Source organism: Dysidea avara, chromosome 2, assembly GCF_963678975.1.
Source record: "Dysidea avara chromosome 2, odDysAvar1.4, whole genome shotgun sequence".
NCBI classification, from domain to species: Eukaryota; Metazoa; Porifera; class Demospongiae; order Dictyoceratida; family Dysideidae; genus Dysidea; species Dysidea avara.
Genome location: NC_089273.1, coordinates 19,631,684 through 19,653,246, shown reverse-complemented (window position 1 = coordinate 19,653,246; position 21,563 = coordinate 19,631,684). Strand labels below are relative to the sequence as shown.

General features: G+C 36.3%; 1 protein-coding gene and 1 long non-coding RNA gene across 4 annotated transcripts in view; one reads left to right on the top strand and one right to left on the bottom strand.

Moving 5' to 3' along the window:
* Positions 1-203: 203 nt before the first annotated feature.
* LOC136246777 (dual specificity protein kinase shkE-like) overlaps positions 204-21,563 on the bottom strand; it is a 40,984-nt gene continuing 19,624 nt past the window's right edge. The window contains exons 1-3 of one of the 3 annotated variants that reach the window (XM_066038340.1): positions 13,876-13,897; positions 2,728-2,809; positions 204-1,536 (exon numbers count right to left, since the gene is read on the bottom strand). In XM_066038340.1, coding sequence (XP_065894412.1) covers positions 443-1,536; positions 2,728-2,785 — 1,152 coding nt within the window. In that variant the 5' untranslated portion in view covers positions 2,786-2,809; positions 13,876-13,897 and the 3' untranslated portion in view covers positions 204-442. Of the gene's footprint in view, positions 1,537-2,727; positions 2,810-9,065; positions 9,289-13,875; positions 13,898-21,563 lie in introns of those variants that run through there. The other 2 variants (XM_066038339.1, XM_066038337.1) reach the window with 2 other exon arrangements.
* LOC136246779 (uncharacterized) lies at positions 9,235-21,341 on the top strand. The gene is made up of 4 exons (XR_010696832.1): positions 9,235-9,402; positions 16,624-16,691; positions 20,974-21,123; positions 21,169-21,341. It is a non-coding gene; the product is annotated as an uncharacterized lncRNA (long non-coding RNA).

The window sequence follows — 21,563 nt, the reverse complement described above, 5'->3', positions numbered from 1 at the left end:
TTTTACATGAAAATAGAGCTAACTATGGTAATTGTGACATTATGCAGGGGTTGATCTAGGATTTTGCTAACGATAGGGGGCACACTGCAAGAAATGACTCCAGAGTGTACAAAGTACACTCCATTATGTAAAAGTTTCGTTTTGCATGCGAAAATTATTTTACAACGAAAAAAAGAAAATAATATTACAGTATCCCTCTGAACTTTTACAGACATCAATATGCTATGATGTATGTTCTCTTTGACCAAATATCTTACAATTGAATCAAACAGAAAATAACAGCTACTAAATTGAACTAGTATAGAAATACTATAAAGGCCTAGTTACATCGCTAGTAAATGTACATTAGAAAATAAGTAGCAAAAAACTAAACTCAATTCAATCAAAAATTAGAACAACTAAATAGTAAAAGTTTTGACTTTCCAATACACTACAGTTCAGTTCACATCACAATAGTGTTCAGTGTTGTAATCACCTCCCTCATGGAAGGTCTGTTGTTTGGGTTGCTATTAGTACAGCGTTGAATGAGAGGAACAAATCGTGGCCATAATGGTCGGATGGTAGTGATGAGCTCAGCAATTGTACCAGTGGGCATTTCACGGGTCAGCATTTCAATAAGTAGGACTCCAAAACTGAACACATCCATTTTAACTGTCTGGTGACGAGCAGAACCTCTTTGTTGTACTTCAGGTGCTGCATAGAGTACACATCCTGGGGCTAGGGTTTGTGCTATATTAGCAAACTGAGCTGAACCAAGATCTGACAACTTAGCTATCCATCCTGTAGTCACAGCTTTCAGTAGCACATTTGGAGCACTCACATCTCGGTGGATGATGGGGTTAGGCTGAACACCATGTAAATAGACCAGACCTTGTGCTACATCAATACAAATTGGATGAATGTGATTGGGTGTTGCTCTTCCACTGGTTAAAGCCAACCTCAGAGTACAATCCATCATTTCAATGACTATGATGGCAGGATGATCTGGAACAGCACCGATAAACTCCACCAGATTTTTGTGACGACATCTTGCTGATATCTTCATTTCTTTGGCAAACAGATCCTGGTTGTGTGGTGATACAATGGCTTCATGTAAACACTTGGCAGCAACTCTTCGACCTCGGAAAGTAGCCTCTTTGACGTAACCCCATCCTCCAGTTCCCAAAATGTTGTTAGACAGTTGGATCTCTTCCCGTGATATTGCCCATAATCGCTCAACAGTGTCCTCCAAAGTTTTAATTCTTTCAAGCAAACCATTTGTTTTCTGTTGTTCAGCTGATAAAGATGTTTGTACGCTTTGATTCTGTGATGTCATTGACTGGATTTGTGAAGTCATGCTTTGATTCTGTGATTGTAGCAGCTGGTTATTGTATTCTAGTTCTTGACATCTTCTTTCAAGGGAAACAGTTTTTTGCTGCTCAGCAGAAACAGTTGCTTGTAATTGTGCTACAACTTGCTGTATTTGTTGTAGTAGTTGGTGGTCTTGATGGTCCCTGATTTGCAGCTCTTTTATCCCAACCTGTACTTTACGCTCCTCTGTAACGACAATGTATCAAAGTATACATTGTACTAAATACAATTACTAAATGATGTAAACTAAATGTATAAATTAATTACATGTATATAATGTAGTTTGCCAACAGAAAATGCAACTCTAAAAGTCCAACTATAGTTGCTTGTAATGAAATACATTAAAATTTAATAAAAATTAACCATTTTAGCCTGTAATAACTGATCATATGTATTATATATGAACAATATCATCTGTGAATGGGTTTGTACATAAACACCTATCAACAACAGTCGCTCTATGATACTTTAATAGAGCAGTCACAAGTTGCACTGTAGCTAGCTGTGCTACAACAAAAAGCTACACAAACTAGTCTTTTAAAAAATGTCAATTTAAAAATGAAGTAGGGATCTATGCAATAAAAAAATATGGTATTGTCTCGAATTACGGCCCGGGTGTTTATTTCTTTCAAGCAACTTTTTACCCTGGCTACTAAATGAGACCAGCGACTACACGAGACTGGCGTTTATATACCTGATCAGCATTCACGAGTCAACTTCATACCTTGGTGTTGTACTCTTTTGGACTCTCCTTGATGTTTCCATCAGCACATTTCACAGATTCAAGCTTAAAGGAACTCTATAAACGTTCTTCACTTCATCGTTAGCAACACTGCCCGGAATTGTATAAAATAATGACTGCACTAGATGTTTATTTGAGATCCAGCATTTATTTTTGTTATGTTACTTTATACCCCCGGCGACTAAATGGAACCAGGCATTTATACGAGACTGGCCATAGTTTGAGGCAATATGGTAAGTGAAACAAGAGATGAATGATGGTATTACAACATAGCAAAGTCCCAAAGTAGGGTCTGTGTAGGGTCTATGCAAAGTCCCAAAGTGGGGACTTTCCCACTGAGCTATGCTGTAATACCATCATTCATCTCTTCTTTCACTACTTTTTATTCATTTATGCACTCAAATTACACAAGTCTGTAGATTGTGCATGGTTAAGTTGGTTTATTAGAAGACTGACTACTCTATTACAGTGTATTAATTAATTATACAAATCATAGACATGTCAAAAGACTACAAGGTCCCTATCATTCTGCCTATTATGCTAGCATTACGTCTCACACTTTCTCATACCTATTAAGTCATAAATTATGCTAGTATAATGGGCTGATCCCCAATTGAAATTAATCAACATCTTACCTTGTGATGATTGCATCCTAACTACTTCAGGATGAGTTCTCTCATATTCAGCTACCATGTGATTGATTTTGGCTTGGTCTCTCTGTATTAAACATACACCAACAATTAATATAGCACACAGGTACTATGACCATTACTAATGTTATACATCTTTTTGAAGTACAACGAATTAAGAAACATATATCATTTCTTGCTATTGTAGGAATAGCCAATAAGAGCTATACATGAAAGCTTGGGTTTATTAAGTTGCCATTATTTCTATCACTGAGCCTAAGATTTATAATAGTAACGTATAGCCACTATAAAGAACATCAAACCTAGTAGAAGTAATCTCGCAAACTTGCTAAACGAATAAAAAAGCTCTTAGCAAAATCATCTATTCAATTTGAATTATTCAACATCTGTATCATTTACTATATGTGACCATCTCAGCAAAAACCCGACTTGTTCACACAAGCTAAGCATGCATATTGAGAAAAACGAAATTTAAAAATTATTCATAAAATTATGCATGTTACAAGAAAAATACCAAAGTTTTTATTGAGCTAGTACTCAAAGAACGAAGACTCAAATCAATTAAAACTATATACCACTTTATTCCATTGCTCATGGAAAATTCAAAAATCTTTGTTTGAATCTGTAGCTCTAACGGTATGCTTGTCACATGCGTTTGTTTACAATGTGGTAAACACAAACAAGATTGTCATCATTTCTTCTACTAAACTGCCTATGCACAAGTGATTCCAGGGCTAGCACTATACCTTAACTGAAGTGCTAATCCATGGTGAACATTTTAAGCCAAATTCCAATGTTGTACACCAATCCAAACAGAAGTTGTGGCAGCAAATGTAAGCACCTGTAGTTTATTGTCAGTATAGTCGCTGTACAAATCGATTATCTTGCTCTTCCTACTGTCTATCGCTATAATTCCAAAACTGCTCACCACAGAAGGCTGAAACTTTGGTGATCCATTCCTTGGACACTGCAAATAATACAAAAAAAATTTTAACTGTGCAAACAAGTCGGGTTTTTGCTGAGACAGTTACATATGGTTGTGGTAAATAATTGATGGACCACCATTGCTGTGAAGATTACTAAATTTCAATTCCAGTGTTGAGTTTATACAGTATGGTATTGTGTGGGAGGATCAAAGTACCAAAGAGTGTCTTATCATACAGTGCAATAGTACTGTATAGTAGAGACCACAAAGGTTTGGGTGTGGCGCATGAAAAAAAACCAGCCTTGTTTTTCCTTGACGAAATGAAGCAGTATTGGTTAAGTAAAACTAAGCACAAACAAACCTTCAGATCAACCCAAAACACTTTTAACAAGTTCCTATTGAAATTAAAGAGAATTTTCTAGTGACTAACTGACTGAGTAACTGATGGCTTCAGACAAACATAACTCGATAACAGCTAAGGTTACAGGTCTAATTTTTCAATTTTTGACGTTGCTTTAGATAGACATATGCCTTTTGTTATACCGCAGTACGTGCAATGCATTCTTCATGGACTTACTGGTGTCCTCCTTTGCATCCCATTTATCTTTGCTGACAGCAAAAGGAGTCGATTTGGTGGTAGCATGAGATGGCAGAATGGAAATCATCTATATTTTTCATAGTAGCTACTATGATTGAAGACTTGCTTTTCGAACAGCTTTTGACTTGTAATGCTGTGTAACAGGTCAAATATAGCTGAAAATTAAGCGTAATGGATACTTCACTTTTCAGATGATTACTGATAGCTGGGGAGTGTGGCATTGTTTCTTTTTTTTGATACGGTATGTGTGGGTTCATCATTTATTTTACAAAAAAAGTTGACAAACAGGTAAACAAAAAATGGAATTTTCAACTATAGTAGGGACCATAGTACATCAATGAAAGTACTGAAATAAGCTGGAGTAGTGCATGATATTAAATCACAGTAAAACGATAAATGTTATATATAACCCTACTGTGCATTTCCATTATGGTGTCTTGAGCACAGTAGGGATATAACACTTCTTATTGTTTTACTCTGATTTAATATCGTGACCTACTCCAGTACTTTTATCAACGTGCTATGGTCCCTACTCCAGTTGAAAATTCCATTTTTATGCATTCTTGTTAGTGATAAAATGCAAGTGTTCTTTATGACAGTTGTGTTATAGTTAAACCCCACCATGAGTAGGATATCATTGCTATCAACCTGAGGCTGAGACAAAGTTGAGGCTGAGGTGTTGATAACTGATATCCTATGAGTGTAGGTTGATTTAACTGGCTTCTATCCAACACTTTGAACTACTTGGCTTCATAAGCGATGTGACAATTACTTACTATTAAGGTATTGATGACGAGTTATGACATACTTTCTATCCAAGTATTTGAACTACAATGATGCTAGTAAAGTTGTGCACTGGATTCAATCTTTATGTACTAGCAGTTTTATATGATGTGGCTTCATATTTCCTTTGATCCAACAAAATGTGTAAACCAACTTGTACAGTAAAAACAGTGTGCCAATGGACCTTATCTGCAATGACGTCAAAGCACAAAATGGCGGCTGACAGTGTGGACACTTTTGTACAGAGGGTATTGTGGGAGATGGCGGTTCGCTATGTTAACGTTTACATACTGCAGCAAGGGGCAAGGTGAGGTATGCAGACTTAATTACAAGACAAATACGTGTGGTTTTGCGTCGATACCAAAACTTAAGTTTGGTATTGTATGGTGGGACTGTTTCACATTGCCACATCATGCTAACTAGCCTCTTACCTTTACTATCCAATAGTTTTATGTCGTGAAATCCACAAACAAAGCTCAATTTAGTGATTACACACGAAGTGCCCACACTAAACACAGCCATTTTGTCAATTTGACGTCATTGCGGATAAGGTCCATACTACCTAAACTAACTCAGTCTTTAGCCAGTATTTCAGCTACTAATTTATAAATCTCCCTATACCAAGTCAGAACAGACCACAAATCTGTATTCTATTCAGTATCAAGATCTGTGGTCTGTTGTGTCTGAGTCTAGGTACAATTTTTGGACCGATAGTTCCAACACTGAAACATAGATGGAAAAAGTAAATGCAGTAATTGTACATGAATTTTGCTGAGTTGTCCTTCATATTAATTTTAATGATTCCGACTTTCTGGGTTCCATTCCCGGATTTTACCTACCATATCCTCCTACTTTATTACTTTGATGTAGGGCTTCAGTGGGATAGAAATGGTAGTAGATATACAGTACAGATTTGAAAGTATTAATGGATAAACATCTAGCTTGTACGCATGAGTTATACATTTCAAATTAGTCTCATTTATCCTATTGTTAGTTCCATGACTACAAACAGATTGTTTGGATGGTCTGATGGTTGAGAACTAAAGTAGCTTGAATACTTGAGATCAACGCTCCTAAGATGATGACACAAAAAGCAGTACATATGTAACATTTAAAGCACTACCTTGTGTTTATAAAAATACAGCACTAGGAGGTCAAGGGTGTCTTTCTAAACACCTCTCTGACATGTTGCAGTCACTGCAGTGGTGCTCTATGCATCAAATGGGAATGTTTTGTAGTAAAATGTCAGGTATCAATTATCCTTAGTAAACTTGTTTATTCTTTAAGGTTGCCATCAAGTGGCTGTCAGCTATTTCCCAGTATTATTGTTAGTTACCTTTTTTGATGTGCTGTGTCTTTCCTTCTGCATGGAGTTCAGGGTATTTCTACCCAAACTAACAACTAGGAGGTATGGACTTATGTTTCTGTTGTGTAAAGCAGACAATTTCATTATCAGCACCATGTTATAAGACTGTTCCATAATACTACTTGAAGTAAGTATACAAATAAACACAAAGCGATAATTATCTAATTTTGGCAACCAGTGATTCTTATCAATTTTTATGTTTTCCTATGTATTATCGTCAACACTGGCACTACAGAACACACAAAACTCACACTAGGCTTGGAAAAATAGTTCTACTGCTAAAACACCTATCACAGTGTGATGGTTATACAAGGGAACATTACTTAATCTGTCCACAATTAATATTTAATAATTTGGCTTGTTACGACATGCTGTTGTGAAAAACTTTCTTAGCAGGTGTAGTGATAGAATGGGCACTCAATTGCACGAGTTACATGTTGTTACCTAGTGGGTTTCACAGTGGCATGTTGAACATAGCGTTCTGTGAGAGTTACTATTCTACAACAGCTTGTACTGTGTGGTTGCTATAATATAATCTCTACATGTGAAACACTTCAACAGTACTGTCATGACTGTGCTAGTACAAGGCACACCCACATTGCTAAACTAACCATGTATATTTGTGGGTTATTATTACACAACAGTCACTTCATAGGTTATAATGTTTCTAATAGCTAGGGTTCCTATTGTTCACTTGACCACCACCTTAAGTGTAATTTTAACAGAGACTTCCCAAAGCAACACTAATTTGCTCTAAATTTCTAATGAGTATACAAAGGAACAAATTAACAAAACAATGTAAATGATGTCTGCAAAATAACAGTTTTACTGAAACTCTTCTTAAGTAGTATTTTAATATAAATTTGTGTGATGATAAACAATATTATCATGTAGCATAACAAGTTGATGTAACTAGCAAACCCAAAACAGTAATAGGTAGTATAATAGACTTAAGTCTACTCATCAAAGACAATGAAAGAAGCTGTATAATTTTTAAACAACAGGGCCCACGGAGGTTTGAGGTTTTCTGGCCAAATATCACCTAAAAACCAGCTTCACAAACATCTTGGTGCTTTAACAGTATTAACCCAGCCCAAGTGTTTCAGTATGACTGTAAATGCTTCCAATAGATAGCCAATTAAAAAAAAATCTTTCAATGGAATTTTCTACTGACTGACCGACTGACTCCCTGATGCCTTCAGACAAGCAAAACTCGATAACGGCTAAAACTACATGCTTGACTTTTGCACTCTTTAATTAGCTGCCTCCCTAGACATGCCTTTGGCATACTGCAGTACATAAAATGCATGTATCATGGACTTACCTTTGTCCTCATTTGTGTATCATTTCTTTTGGTGACTGCAAAAGGTGTCAATTCGGGGTAGCACAATACATGGCTTTCCATTTGCACTGTTGATTTCGTTTTCGTTTGAACAGTTCCGTCCATGATACAAGTTCTGTTTTTATGTTTGAGGTGAAGCTCAAACCTTTTTTTCAGCTTAGCTTTGTCACTACATTGTCACAGTGGTTTTATTATGAGTGGTTGTGAACCAATAACTGGTGGTATTTTTACTTTTAAAAAACTACCATGGAATAACTCACTGCATGGACAGAATGTTCAAATGAAAATGAAATCAACAGAAAACAGGAATCGTTCATATTTTCCGTGGTGACTGGATTGATTGCAGACAAGTTCTTCATTTGTAACGCAGTATATTGTGCTGAAAATAGATGGACAGTAAAGCGTAATGGCCACTTCACTTTTGAGTCACTAATTGATAGTTGGGATGAGAGAATCGTCTGTACTCTTTGTGGTGGCTGGATTGATTGCAGAGGCACTTCTCCTGCTGTTCTATGTTTGTAGTGCTGTGTAACGGATTGAGTATAGTTGAAAGCGAAGAGTAATGGCTACTTCACTTTTGAATGAATAATTGATAGCTGGGGCAATGAAAACATTAACTCTGGTGCCATCCTTTCCTTTATTGCAGTATGTATTAGGTAAAATTAGGAATTGTAAGTTTGATTAGGGATCATAGAAACAAAATAGTAGGAAAACAAGGGAGTTCACCTACACCTGCAGATATACTAGTGAACATTTAATTCCTAATTCAGTCAAGGGTATAAAATGAAGTAGGAATTGTTATCCACTAGGTGTAGGCAACCTTCCTTGTCTCACCACTTTTTAGCTATTCCCTTCTTTCACAACTTTTTTCTTTGATCCCTAATCAAACGTTAAATTCCTGAATTTTCCTTCTACTTGTGACTAATAAAGGACAGTTCTGTGGATACAGTCCAGCTATGAAAGTATTCATGAAGGATCACATGTGTTATGCTGGCATAACTAAGAGTCACTACTGCTGACATTCAAGTATAGTGGAACCTCCCTTATCAGCCTCTATTAACTGGGCACCTGTGTTGTCTGGGCGTCTGTATTTAGCGGATCACGGATCGGCGGATCACGTGATATGCATGCTCAACTCGATTTTGAGCACTGGGAAATTTTTATACCCTAGTGTAACATACAGCATACTGTAGAATTTATATTTTATCCACAGGTAGGAAGCCTGAAGAGATTTCAATCGATACTATATAACTATAATAATTAGAGCGCGCGCGTATTAAAAAATTAACACAAGATTATTTTAATTTACCTTAAAACTGAATCACTGATGTATTCTTTACACCGACACAATACTCAATAGACTAGTTCTGTATTGCAAAAACAAACGACAAAGGATACACGCCAACATATTAGAAGCCAAGTAACTCAGAGAACTGTATGTTTCTGACTCCCTGTATTCAACTCTAGTAGGATAAGCGAGTTCTAAATATAGTGTACTCACATGTGAATAGGCTTCTAGCGCACTCACGTGTGAATAGGCTTCTAATATGTTGGCGTGTATCTTTTGTCGTTTGTTTTTGCAATACAGAAATAGTCTATTGAGTATTGTGTTGGTGTAAAGAATACATCAGTGATTCAGTTTTAAGGTGAATTAAAATAATCTTACTCTGTGCGTGTGTTAATTTTTAATAACTTACGCGCGCGCTCTAATTATTATAGTTATATAGTATCGATTGAAATCTCTTCAGGCTTCCTACTTGTGGATAAAATATAAATTCTACAGTATGCTCTTTGTCACACTAGGGTATAAAAATTTCCCAGTGCTCAAAATCGAGTTGAGCATGCATATCACGTGATCCGTCGATCCGTTATCCGCTAAATACAGACGCCCGTGTTGTCTGGACAGCCCAAAATAGCCACATTGCTGGTAATCTATTGACAATAATGAAGTTTAGGTTAGATGAAAGCACAAGGAGGGAGCCTAAAGGTTGCTGTTTACCTGTCTGGTGGCTTGTTTATTGTAATAGTAATTGGTTGCTAGGTGATAAAACATTCTTACAGCCAAGGGGAGTGACCATAGATGTTCTGTAGTGACTTCTACACAACAAACTGTATAATACAAACTGACAGCAATAATAATAATAATTTAAAACAGTTACTTCAGCATATTAGCATCCACTTATTAGTTACAGACATTTCTGAGATAGTATCCACCAGACTGCCCGGATAAGAGAGGTTCCACTGTAGGAAGATTAAAGGGCCCAAAGAATGCCTTTAGTTAGCCATAAAGTAGTGAGGACTCTAATACTCTATAACTAAGAAAGAACAGTTATGTGGTAGATGCAGTACAGTAATTATGGATATATAGCTAGCTTAATTACATACAACACACCTTGAAACATCAAAACTAGCCAAACTAATCTTATTTGCTAGTTCTACAACTAGAAACAACATTATATGAACACTTATTAATGGTCTGAGCAATGATAACTGAAGCAGTTCAAGTATACTTCAGAAAATGCTCCAAAGAAGACAACTCAGAAAGTTCTATATAATGTTTATACTCTACCTATGTATACTTGTTTGTACTAAAATAATAGAGGTGGTGTTTTATTTAACTGTCACAACTTTAATAGGAACTTCTCTAATTTGCTCTAAATTCCAAGGAACACACATTAACAAAATTCCTTTAATACCTGTACCATATTAACAGTTTATTCTGCTTTAATTCAGTTTACAGGGGAAATTACTTTAGTGGTATTTTATAATAAATTTTTGTGTTATGTTAAGTATTATAATTAGCATAGCTGGTTAATCTTAGTTCACTGATGGTTAGCAAAATAGACTATCAAGTGTACTCATCCAAGACAGCAAATGGAACTTTTGAACATTACTTAGGTCAACGAAACTTGATTACCAGATTCTTGCTCAGATTTTTGTAAGCTGACTTGGGCAGGTGATTATTACTCATTATTCTAGTCATGACTAAAAGCAAACACACAGGTATAGTACATTGTGTGTTATGGTTTATGGTTCATTAAGGTAGAATCAAAAAGTACATAGTGGAAGGTTGTCTACACCTGCAGATGTACTAGTGGACATCTAATCGCTATACTTGTAGTAATATTTCCTTTGATGTCAGAGGGTACTAAATCCAATAAAAACTTGTGACAGGGTTACTAAATCATTAGTAACCTGTGGTTTCGCTGGTGGTTGTATACTACATTTATCCAAAAACTAAATGTCCTTACTATTAGCTTACTTTCTGGATAAGACAGGCATTGTCAGCATTCAGCTAGGTGTCCAGTACCAATGTCCGTCATGGTGTGGCACTGACACAATAAACTCGAAGGATAAATCTAAATGCTAGCACTCATAATTTGCTTCTTAATAGCTTACTTTCTGGACAGGACAAGCATCTTTTTAGCCCGACATAGTAACTACTTGATACTGGTACTATAGTCATGCAACAGTTGTGAGTGTCATGCCTGTGCAGTGGCACTGACTTGATAAACTAAACTTTAAGATAAATCCCAGTGCTATAGCACACAGTTTGCCACTTTTTTCACTCTTTCTTAACCCAACAGAAAAGAATGACATTTCTGGACCAAAAATCAGCATGAAACTATATAGGAATTGTCAGTGTTGAATTTTCCAGTCATATTCTTTTATTGCTACAGTGGAATCTGTCTTAGCAGCCACCTGTATAGAAAGGCCACCTCTTTTAAAATACCAGTTTTAAATTACCCTAGTGAGAAGTTTATACACTAATACTATACCTGTTTCATTGCCCATACAATAGTAGCAGTGAAATTTATCTCGTATTTCACTGGTAGCAGTGAAAAAATTGTAATTGCAATTTCATTGGCTAGAATTTATGTTAACAATGTAGCGGCAATTAGTGATACGTGTTTAGTACATAGTGACAAATTGCGTACATAGCAACGCTAATGCACAGCATGCGAATATGTAGTGAGTATGGTATTAACTGGGAATAGCATGGGTATAGCAGTGAAATGGGGATAAATACACTCTTGTTGTATTGGAAATAGTAAATTTATAGTAAATTTCCAATACAACACTTGTGGTATTTATCCCAAATTTCACTGCTACCCATGCTATTACTAGTACTAATCCACCTGTCTAAATCAGCAACCTGCCTATTAATGCCAAGAAATCTTTACCTGAAGGTGACTGACTTAGACAGATTCCACTGTATATCAAACTGTAAGAGATTGAACTGTTTTATTTGTTAGTGTGATTTTTGTAATGGTGATTTTTGTAGTTGCATAACTTGTAGAGTAGGCACATTTTGTAGGTGTTGTAATGTTGCTTTAGGAATTTTGATTTTGTTGTTGTGTACTGTAAGGTTAGGAATTTTTGTTTGTTTTTCTGCATGCATGCTTTGTAATATAGGATAGAATTTTGTGCATAGTTTTGTACCTATAAATACTTTGAATCAATGAATAAAAGTTTAGTTTTTGTTAGTCAAAGCTCAGTGAACTATTTATGAGTAAAGTCCAGCGTGACAGAGTTAGCCCCGCTGTGACACAAACCTGGAGTAAACCAGTATACTGTAAATAACATATGTTGTAACATTTCCTACAAAAAAAAATTGAAAATTTCATGTAAGTGCTCTACCAGACCTAGGAGCATCCCCATACAATACTATTATCACATGGTGAATGTCGTGGTTAAACTGCTAATGGAGCTACAAAGCTATAGAGCCTATAGATCCCAAATGGACTACTTATAATATCGCTTTAAAGTATCACTACATCAACATCATCTTCCCAGTGACTGGAAAACTGTCAGTATCACTCCAATCTTTACGGTCTTGCTATCATTGAGTACATAGTATGTACAGTAGTGCAGTGTACAAACACCTTGAGACAAACTCTATCTTATGTGATGTCCAACATGGATTCAGGAAGAATTGCTCATACAAGACACAGCTCATTAACAGCTATACATGACATAGCCATATGTCTCAATTCTGGAGACCAAGGTGATATTCTTTTTCAGAACTCTTCAAAGGCCTCTGACAAAGTGCCTCATGTCAGAGGCCTTTGAAGAGTATACCTTTTAACAAGTATACCATGTAAGATCATTGAGTACATAGTATGTACAGTAGTTCAGTGTACAAACACCTTGAGACAAACTCTATCTTATGTGATGTCCAACATGGATTCAGGAAGAATTGCTCATACAAGACACAGCTCATTAACAACTATACATGACATAGCAATATGTCTCAATTCTGGAGACCAAGGTGATATTCTTTTTCAGAACTCTTCAAAGGCCTCTGACAAAGTGCCTCATGTCAGAAACTGGATATTATGGAATTTCTGGAGCATGTTTAGAATGTGATTATAGACTTTCTCACCAATAGAACTCAACAAGCTAAGTACCTATAGACAACAAGTTTAGTGTTCCATCTCTTGTGCCCTCTAGTCTACCCCAGGGTCTGTGCTGGGCACCCTTCTATAATTACTTCTATTCATCAATATTAACTCTGTACTGAAGCTTTATGGTGATGATGTATTGATTTATGAAAACATTAACAGCCCAAACCTTGCAAAATGACATTAATAAATTAGCTCTGTGGTCAAACATCTGGTAGTTACCTTTAGAATTTTACAAAGTGTGAACATCTAATAGTATAGTTACAAACAAGCCTCCCCCTTCTGAGTATCACTACCTGTTGAAAGATCAGAGAGTACCATCTACAAAATATCTTGGTTTGACTATCTATCAGAATTTGTCTTAATCTACACACATCTCAAAAGTCATTGGTAAAGCAAATTCAACCCTGGAATTTTTTCGGAGGCATTTTGGACTGTATGCACAAGATGTATAAACCAAATACTATTAAACATATACATGACCCATTCTCAAGTATCCAGCAGTCGTTTAGTCCCCTTACACACAATTTAACATACAACAAAATTAATGGAGATGGTATAAAGGAAAGCCACTAGATTTGTAATTAATGATTACTCCAGTGCTACAGCTATGTTAGCTCAACTTGGTTGGCAAACAATGAAGCTGATTACATGAATTAATTATAACTTTAGCAGTAATGTTTTATAAAATTATTAATCATCAAGTAGATATACCTTGTCATCACATCCTTAAGACCTACCCTGATAACACCTGTAGTAGTAGTAGTAGCAAAAAGTCTTACACTTATCCTCAAGAATTTATTCATATCACCATTCCTTCTTCCCTACAGCAGTTAATCACCTACCCAATCGTGTAGTTGAAACTGATAATGTTGACACTTTAAATCAGTCTAGTTGTTGATAATAATATAATAGTTTGACTGTACCATTACGACGATTGGTCCATTAGAATATATCTATTTTGATGGACTCTAGTTGAATCATTGGAACTGCAGTTAACTAAGCATTAGCTTTTAGGCAAGCATACTTGCTCAATCACAGCTAGAGGCATTTTAAGAGGCATTAAGTCATTCATTTTAAGAGGCATTAAAGCATTAAGTCCTAGAGGCATTCCAAAAATTTTGCTGGCAAAATCGGCTCATCCCTATTCGAGGGTGAATTTTTTTGCTACATGGCTTCAATTATTCCATTTAGTCTTTGCTAAATTTTGGGCCAGATTGTTTGCAAATCAACAAAAAATTATATGTTTAGCTAAATCTTGAAAATATTGTCTCGAAATTTTCACTTATGGTAAGCCTTGCCATATATGTAGGTATATACCTCGTGATCACCTTTTAGTCAAAGGTGTCAATTAAATGCACAATAGCTTGCAAGGCAGCTGAGCGATGCTCGTAGCTGATCACGGACAAGTCGCCTTGATGATTAGTCTGGTGCATGTACAGCATTTTAAAAGTCAAGCTATTTGTATGGATAGAAAGTTTGTTGCTCTTTATTGTTGCTTTGCTCTTTATTTAAATAAATTTTAGCGATTTCACCTCTATTTATTATGTTCTTCTACAGTACATATACCTATATTCATTATCAGTATGCTGCAGGGAATGTGCTGGTTATGGTTAACCAATGATAAAGTCTTGGAGATAATAGCAAGCTTGTACAATGCTAATAAATTTGGTCACATATTGCAGTATTCCAATGATAGCAGAGAAACCCTGCAGTTTTGCAATGAGTTTATACATTGCATGTAGGAATGAATTTAACTACAATAGATTGTCCTAGGAAGGATAGGTCCCAGGGGTCTGAGCTATTTAGTTCAAGGATATACAGTGTGTCATAGGGAGCACAAATATTGTAAAATGATTTTTGGTTATTACAATCTCCAAAACACAATACTAAGAAGTGTATAAATGCTGTAGAGCATAACAAGTAGTGAAATCACTAGAAGTCAGTTTTTGCATACTCCACTCCTCACACTCATCATTTTAGTAGTGGACTGCAAGTTTTCTGAAGGCCCTTGGCTAGCAAGACTCGATAAATCCAACCACAGAATGTGTAAAAGGCAAAAATATGCCAGTCCAGTGTTCCAGTCCAGTAGTCCAGTCCAGTGATTAGTCACACCCTTGTGAATGTACTGTAAGACTAGTTTTCACCTTTAACATTTTCCAACTTATAGAACGACAGGATACTGAAATGCCTTCATTTAAGTGCTTCTGGCAACACTTCAAATTGTGGTAATCATCACATGAGCATTAATTTATTCCCACAATTGATTTCGGTCTGAGCTTGTATAAAACAAACAGAGGGCAGTACCAATACCTTTTCTATATCAAGGCCATGCTTGCTTTGATGAAAGTGGCTTGTTCTCTTTTAGAAGTGAAACCACTTTCCCAGGATACATTTCAATGTACACCATGTACATTTAGATGTCTCCCTGTAAAAGAGGTATACATGGCAAATGTATCCTCTGGAATTCCTTTGATCTGAGGTGTGAAAGTGTTACATTTGCCAATGTGTCTCTATGTGGGGGGGTTACTATTCAGTGGACTGGACTGGAACACTGGACTGGACTACTGGACTGACATATTTTTGGTTTTTGCACATTCTATATGGTTGGATTTACGGAGTCTTGCTGGTAAGCACCCTTAGGGCACCTGCATCCCACTTCTAAATGCTGAAGATGAACAGTGGAATACGCGAAAACTGTCTCTTAATATTTTCGCTGCTGTTTATTATGCCACTATACAACACTTATTCCTTACCCTGGTGTGTAGTAATTGAATGTGACAGCAATAGTTAACCAGCAATCAACTATATAGCCAGTAGACAATATCTTTCAAGATATCCTTAGAGCAAGCTTGAGGAGCAAGCTAGTCTTGCCAGTATGGCCAGACCTCTAGACTTGTCTCTAGTTCAGTGCAGGGGCTTACCAATTAGAGATTTTTCAGTATGGGCACTTATAATCTTTAACTGATAAGCCCCTGCACTGAGACAGAAGTCTGGCAGCGAGACTAGCTTGCTTGCTCCTCAAGCTTGCTCTAAGGATATAACTCAAAGGATACCGTCTACTGGCTAGTTGATTGCTGATTAACTATTGCTGTCACAATCAATTCCCTGCACTGCCTGCAGCATTACTATACATCAGGGTAAGAAATAAGTGTTGTATAGTGGCATAATGAACAGTAGCGAAATTATCAAGATAAGAGACAGTTTTCGCATATTCCATTGTTCGTCTTCAGCATTTAGAAGTGGGCTGCAGGTGCCCTAAGGGTGCTTACTGGAAAGACTCCATAAATCCAACCATAGAATGTGCAAAAATCAAAAATATGTCAGTCCAGTAGTCCAGTCCAGTGTTCCAGTCCAGTAGTCCAGTCCACTGAATAGTAACCCCCTCTATGTGGGGGTATTATATCATAATACTTCATTGTTGTTTAAGTATGTGGAAATGCTTTCTTTTGTTTATTGTAGTCGACATGGTGAAGTATTTCTTTCGATGTCCACAGTGTAATGAGAAGATTGTTGATGGAACTGACAAGGTGAACACATTGTATTATGTTTTATATTGTGCACTATTTCTTTTATTGACTAATACAATACAGTACATGTGTTGGTGAAGGTTTCTCGTTTTCCTTCCAATAAATATCACCCAAAAACCAACCTCACTTTTCCTTCACAACAGCTTGGCAGTGTTGGTTAGTCGTAATCAAGCCCAAATGAGCCTTAAGAGTATTCCCAAACAGTTTATGCCTTCAGACAAGGATAACTTGACTACAGTTAACACTACAAGCTTGATTTCTTCACTGTTCAATGTACAGTACATTGCTTCAGCCCAAGATGAGCCTTTTGCCTACAGCAGCAATAGTAGATGCATCATGGATTTGCCTTTGTCCTCCTTTGTGTCTCATTTCTTTCTCCACTACTGTGTAAGCGTTTATTTGTGGGTCACACATAACACCTTTTTCCTGCTGACTAAAGGGAACCCTCTATAATTTTTTAGTGGCTATTGTAGATTTTTTAGTAGCAAAGATGTTTCTCATACTGTTCTTTGTTTGTAGTACTACTGTATAACAGGTGGAACAAAACTGGAAATTAAGCCACATACAAAGTTTCAATAGTTGATAACTGGGACACATGTTCAGATGCAAAATCTGTTTTATGGTATGTCATTTCATCTTTTGATGCAGTTACTGCAGTAAGCACAAGTTCATTAGACACAATTCTGTTACTAAAAAGCAAACAAGTATAAGTACAAGAAAAACTAAATGAATCAGTAGCACTAGTATATCTGTAAGTCATTACTCTTTATTTCTGTGGCCACTATCAATTTCAAAAATAAAGGATTTTACATTGTTTTTGAGCAGTGAGTGGTGGCCGATTTAAGTAGTCACTGTATAGAGTTTTGGAAACAAGGTAATAAATGCTGTGGCATTAATATATGATTTGTCCTTTAAAATATTGGTATCTATTTGAGGTATCAATGTTGACAGGATAGCAAAAAAATGTGTAATTGTTCTGTTAGAGTATTTTGATCTTTTGGCAGCGCAACAGTGTTGAAAAGATTCTTATTGTGTCTTAGTTGAAAGCCAGTCAATAGCTACCATTATTACAAATTGTTCTGTCTTTACTATTCTTGTAGAAAAAAAGAAAGATGGGTAATAGGTGATATTTCTATCAATGCATCCAAGCTATGAAAAAGGGTGTGCATGTGGTGCTGAAAAAAGCCAGGTAAAAAAGTTGAATCAAAGGTGATAGCCAAAAATGCACCTAGCTGTTTTACTAGACTGGTTACAATTGTTTGCGGGGTTTCATGACTGCTCTATTAGGGTATTTCAATCTTTCCTACTCTACTGCTTTTCTCTGTGCTTTCCCCCTTCTTATTTTGCCATTCAAAGTTTGGATTGAAGAAGGGAAGGGTCTTTGCACCCTAAAGGCTCCCTCTGAACTGAATCCACCCCCAGTATAGAGTAATATAACAGGTTTTGCGAATGACGACTTTTACTTGACTTTGCAGTAGCTTCTTTTGCAATAGAGTTCATCACCTTGGTATTGACATGCTTAATAATAATTGCATTAAAATTAGTTGTGCTTGCAGGAAATTTTTTTGCAACTCACACAACTTGCACCTTATCTGTAAAAGCATTATACAAAGAATTACTAACTAATAAGAACTTATAGTATACACAAATTCCAGAACAAGTACACAAAAAAAATGGAATTTTCAACTAGGGTTGGGACCGTAGCACATCAATAAAAAGTACAGAAACAAGTTGGAGTGGTGAACGATATTAAATCACAGTAAAACAATAAGAAGTGTTATATTCCTACTGTGCTCAAGATACCAAAAAAATGCACAAGAGGGATATAACACTTCTTATTGTTTTACTGTGATTTAATATCATGCGCTACTCCAGCTTGTTTCAGTTCTTTTTATCAATGTGCTATGGTCCCTACTCTAGCCAATTTTTTTTTGTGTACTACTTTTTTGTATAATAAAACGTGACGGGATCTGCAAAAACCCGACATAATGGTGCAAGCCTAAATTTTCAGTAGAGGTGTAACGATATACCGATACATATCATATCAGTGGCGATATGGACATTTGTACTATATCGGTGGGAGCCAATATTACTGCTAAAAACCGATATGATACACCGATACACAACTGAACTATCTTGAGGACACTGTCCAATGATCAAGCCATATTATAACCCTATATTTAGCTAACAACGGTGAGAAACAGTAGTTATTTCCTTGTCTAAAAGCAGTACGCTACGCAAAGCCATCTAAGTACATGCATAATCACTGTTTTGCTTTCACAAAGCTTGCCAACCATACAACAAGGTGGGCCTGGGGAAACAGCAATAAGATGAAGCAAGAGTACAGCACAAAACAACCAGCCATCTCTACAAGCCACTAAAATGCGGAGTAATCCGGACTAATCTTGGCAGGGGCATGAATTAAAATATTTGTGGGTACTTTATAGTCTGAGCTGTAAATAGAGGTCACACCACCATTGGTAATCAAGCATAGCCAATAATCTTAAGACTGTCTTCAGTAGTTTCTTCAGTAGTTAAAATAAAGTTAAACATGGTATATGCGGTTCCTCAAATATAAATCGCTACACTTAGTTATATCGGTATATCGGATCGGTATCGTATCGGTTTCAAAATGATTAATCCGTATCGGATCGGTATAGTTTTCTTATATTGATACACCTCTAGTTTTCAGTATAGGTTATTGATTGCAATGCGTAAAATATTTGCATAAATAAATAAAAAATTTGTAAAATTTTTAAACACTTTGTTCTTTATGAATATAGAGTGCAATGATAAAACCATGGGTAACACCTTATTTGCCTACTCAAGAGGAGTTCAAAAATCTTTGTTTTCTAGTAGTAGTCTTAAGGATACGTGAGTTATGGGCGTTTGTGTACGTCATGTCGAAGCGGTCATACGTGATCAATTTTCTCCACTGGTTTTGTCTGTGTGTAGTGAAGAAAGGTGGTAGGAGAAAAAACTTACTATGTAATGGACTCTCCTATTCATGGCAAACACAATGGTACAAGTTGCAACTCTGTACTGCATTGCGTTTGTAAGTTACAGTTGTTCTGGTGAGCACCTGTAATTTATTTTCCCAATACTTGCTGTACAAATTGATCTTTCTGTTGCTGCTACTTTGTAGGGCTGTAGCTCCGAAATCTGTTTGTATACAAAGCTGAAACTTGGCCAGAGCATGCACTCAGCTAAGAAGATTATAAATATTCAATAATAAAGAATTTGAAAAATGCACTATTATGTCAGGTTTTTGCAGATCCGGTCACAAATTGTGACTAGTGAACCCATGCAAACCACATCAAAAGAAATGGTGCCATCCACTCCAGTTATTAATTATTGTCTGAAAAATGAAGTATCGATTATGCTTCATTGTCAAACCATTGCACAACATCACAAATCAAGAACTGTTTGAAAAGCACCTCTGCAATCAAAGTATATTGTATATAGCCACTATGAAAAATACGGACGATTTCTGTTACGAGGGAAGCCACCACACACTACCGATACGAAGGGAAGCCATCACACTCTGCCGCCAAATTGACACCATTGGTAGAATAGTACAGATAACACCTCATCAAAAGGTGCAAGTTTGATTCCCAAGTAGCATGATTAGGGTAGCTGACTGTTCTATTAGAATATATTAATTTTTTTGGCAGAAAGTATTAACTGAAGAAAGTTATGCCAACAAAGGACTTTACAACAGGTTTATGGCAGAGCAGAATATAATGGTCAGCCATCGGATAGCTTGCTATTCACCAAAGTTTACTCCTGCCAAAATTTCCTTCTATACATTATAAGAAGTTTTCTTTGTTCTCCTGTTGATGGTCGACAATCGATGAAGTGACTCTGGACGTCCTGACCGTTGTGTTTAAGACATCAAGTGCCACATACAGTGTAGTATCTGTTATGGTTTCAGGTACAACTGATGTTTATATGATACATACCACATCCGATATTAATAGTAATATTGGTTTAAACAGTTAGTCACATATGCATCTGTTACAAGAAAGTCACCACCCATGGCCCGGTGATGGGACTGGGAATATTGTCCTCTGTACTGTGTAAGGTAGTTTTAACCATTACAGTAAAACTTTTGTGTAATATGGACTGATCAAAAGTGTCCTGATTATCAAGGTATCCTGATTTTCCTGGTCATATGCTAAGGGGTTATGTTAGAACTGTTACCAAGTGTCCAGATTATACAGGTGTCCTTATTTAGTCCTGATTAACAGGTTCCACTGTAATGTTTGTAACCTTTATATAGACAAAGAAGACAAAAAGACCTGCTGTGACAGTTGGAGGTGATGAACAATAGAGCTACCAAGAGGGAAATAGCTCACGATGCAAGGTGAATCAATGAAAAATCCTATGATGGTATATCTAAACAAGAGGAGAATTGGTTACATAAGAAATGGTAAGCTGGATGAGTGTTTGTAATTTAAAATACACTAACTTTCAGGTACCATCAACTAAGGTATACACGAGGCTTGCAGGCTTGTCAAGTGTTGAGATATGTTACAATGTTCAGGAGCAAGGCATATAATATTATAATGGATAAATGAATCATACACAGTGGAGAGAAGTTGTTGGTTAATGTATGTGTACTGTACATCATTGGTTTATTGCTGTATGGCATTATTAATAAACTAAACACAATGACATAAATATTGACTTTGTCTTTTTTAAAAAAGCCCTCAAAAAGGGCAGTGAAGACGGCAACATTATACAGAATTCAAAACACTTTTTAGGAAACAAAATTGGCTTACAAAGAGCGCACATCTACAAATCTAAATTACATTGTTTTGTTGGGAAACATTTCAGGATATTGTACGTCCCTATCAAATAAATTGTTCT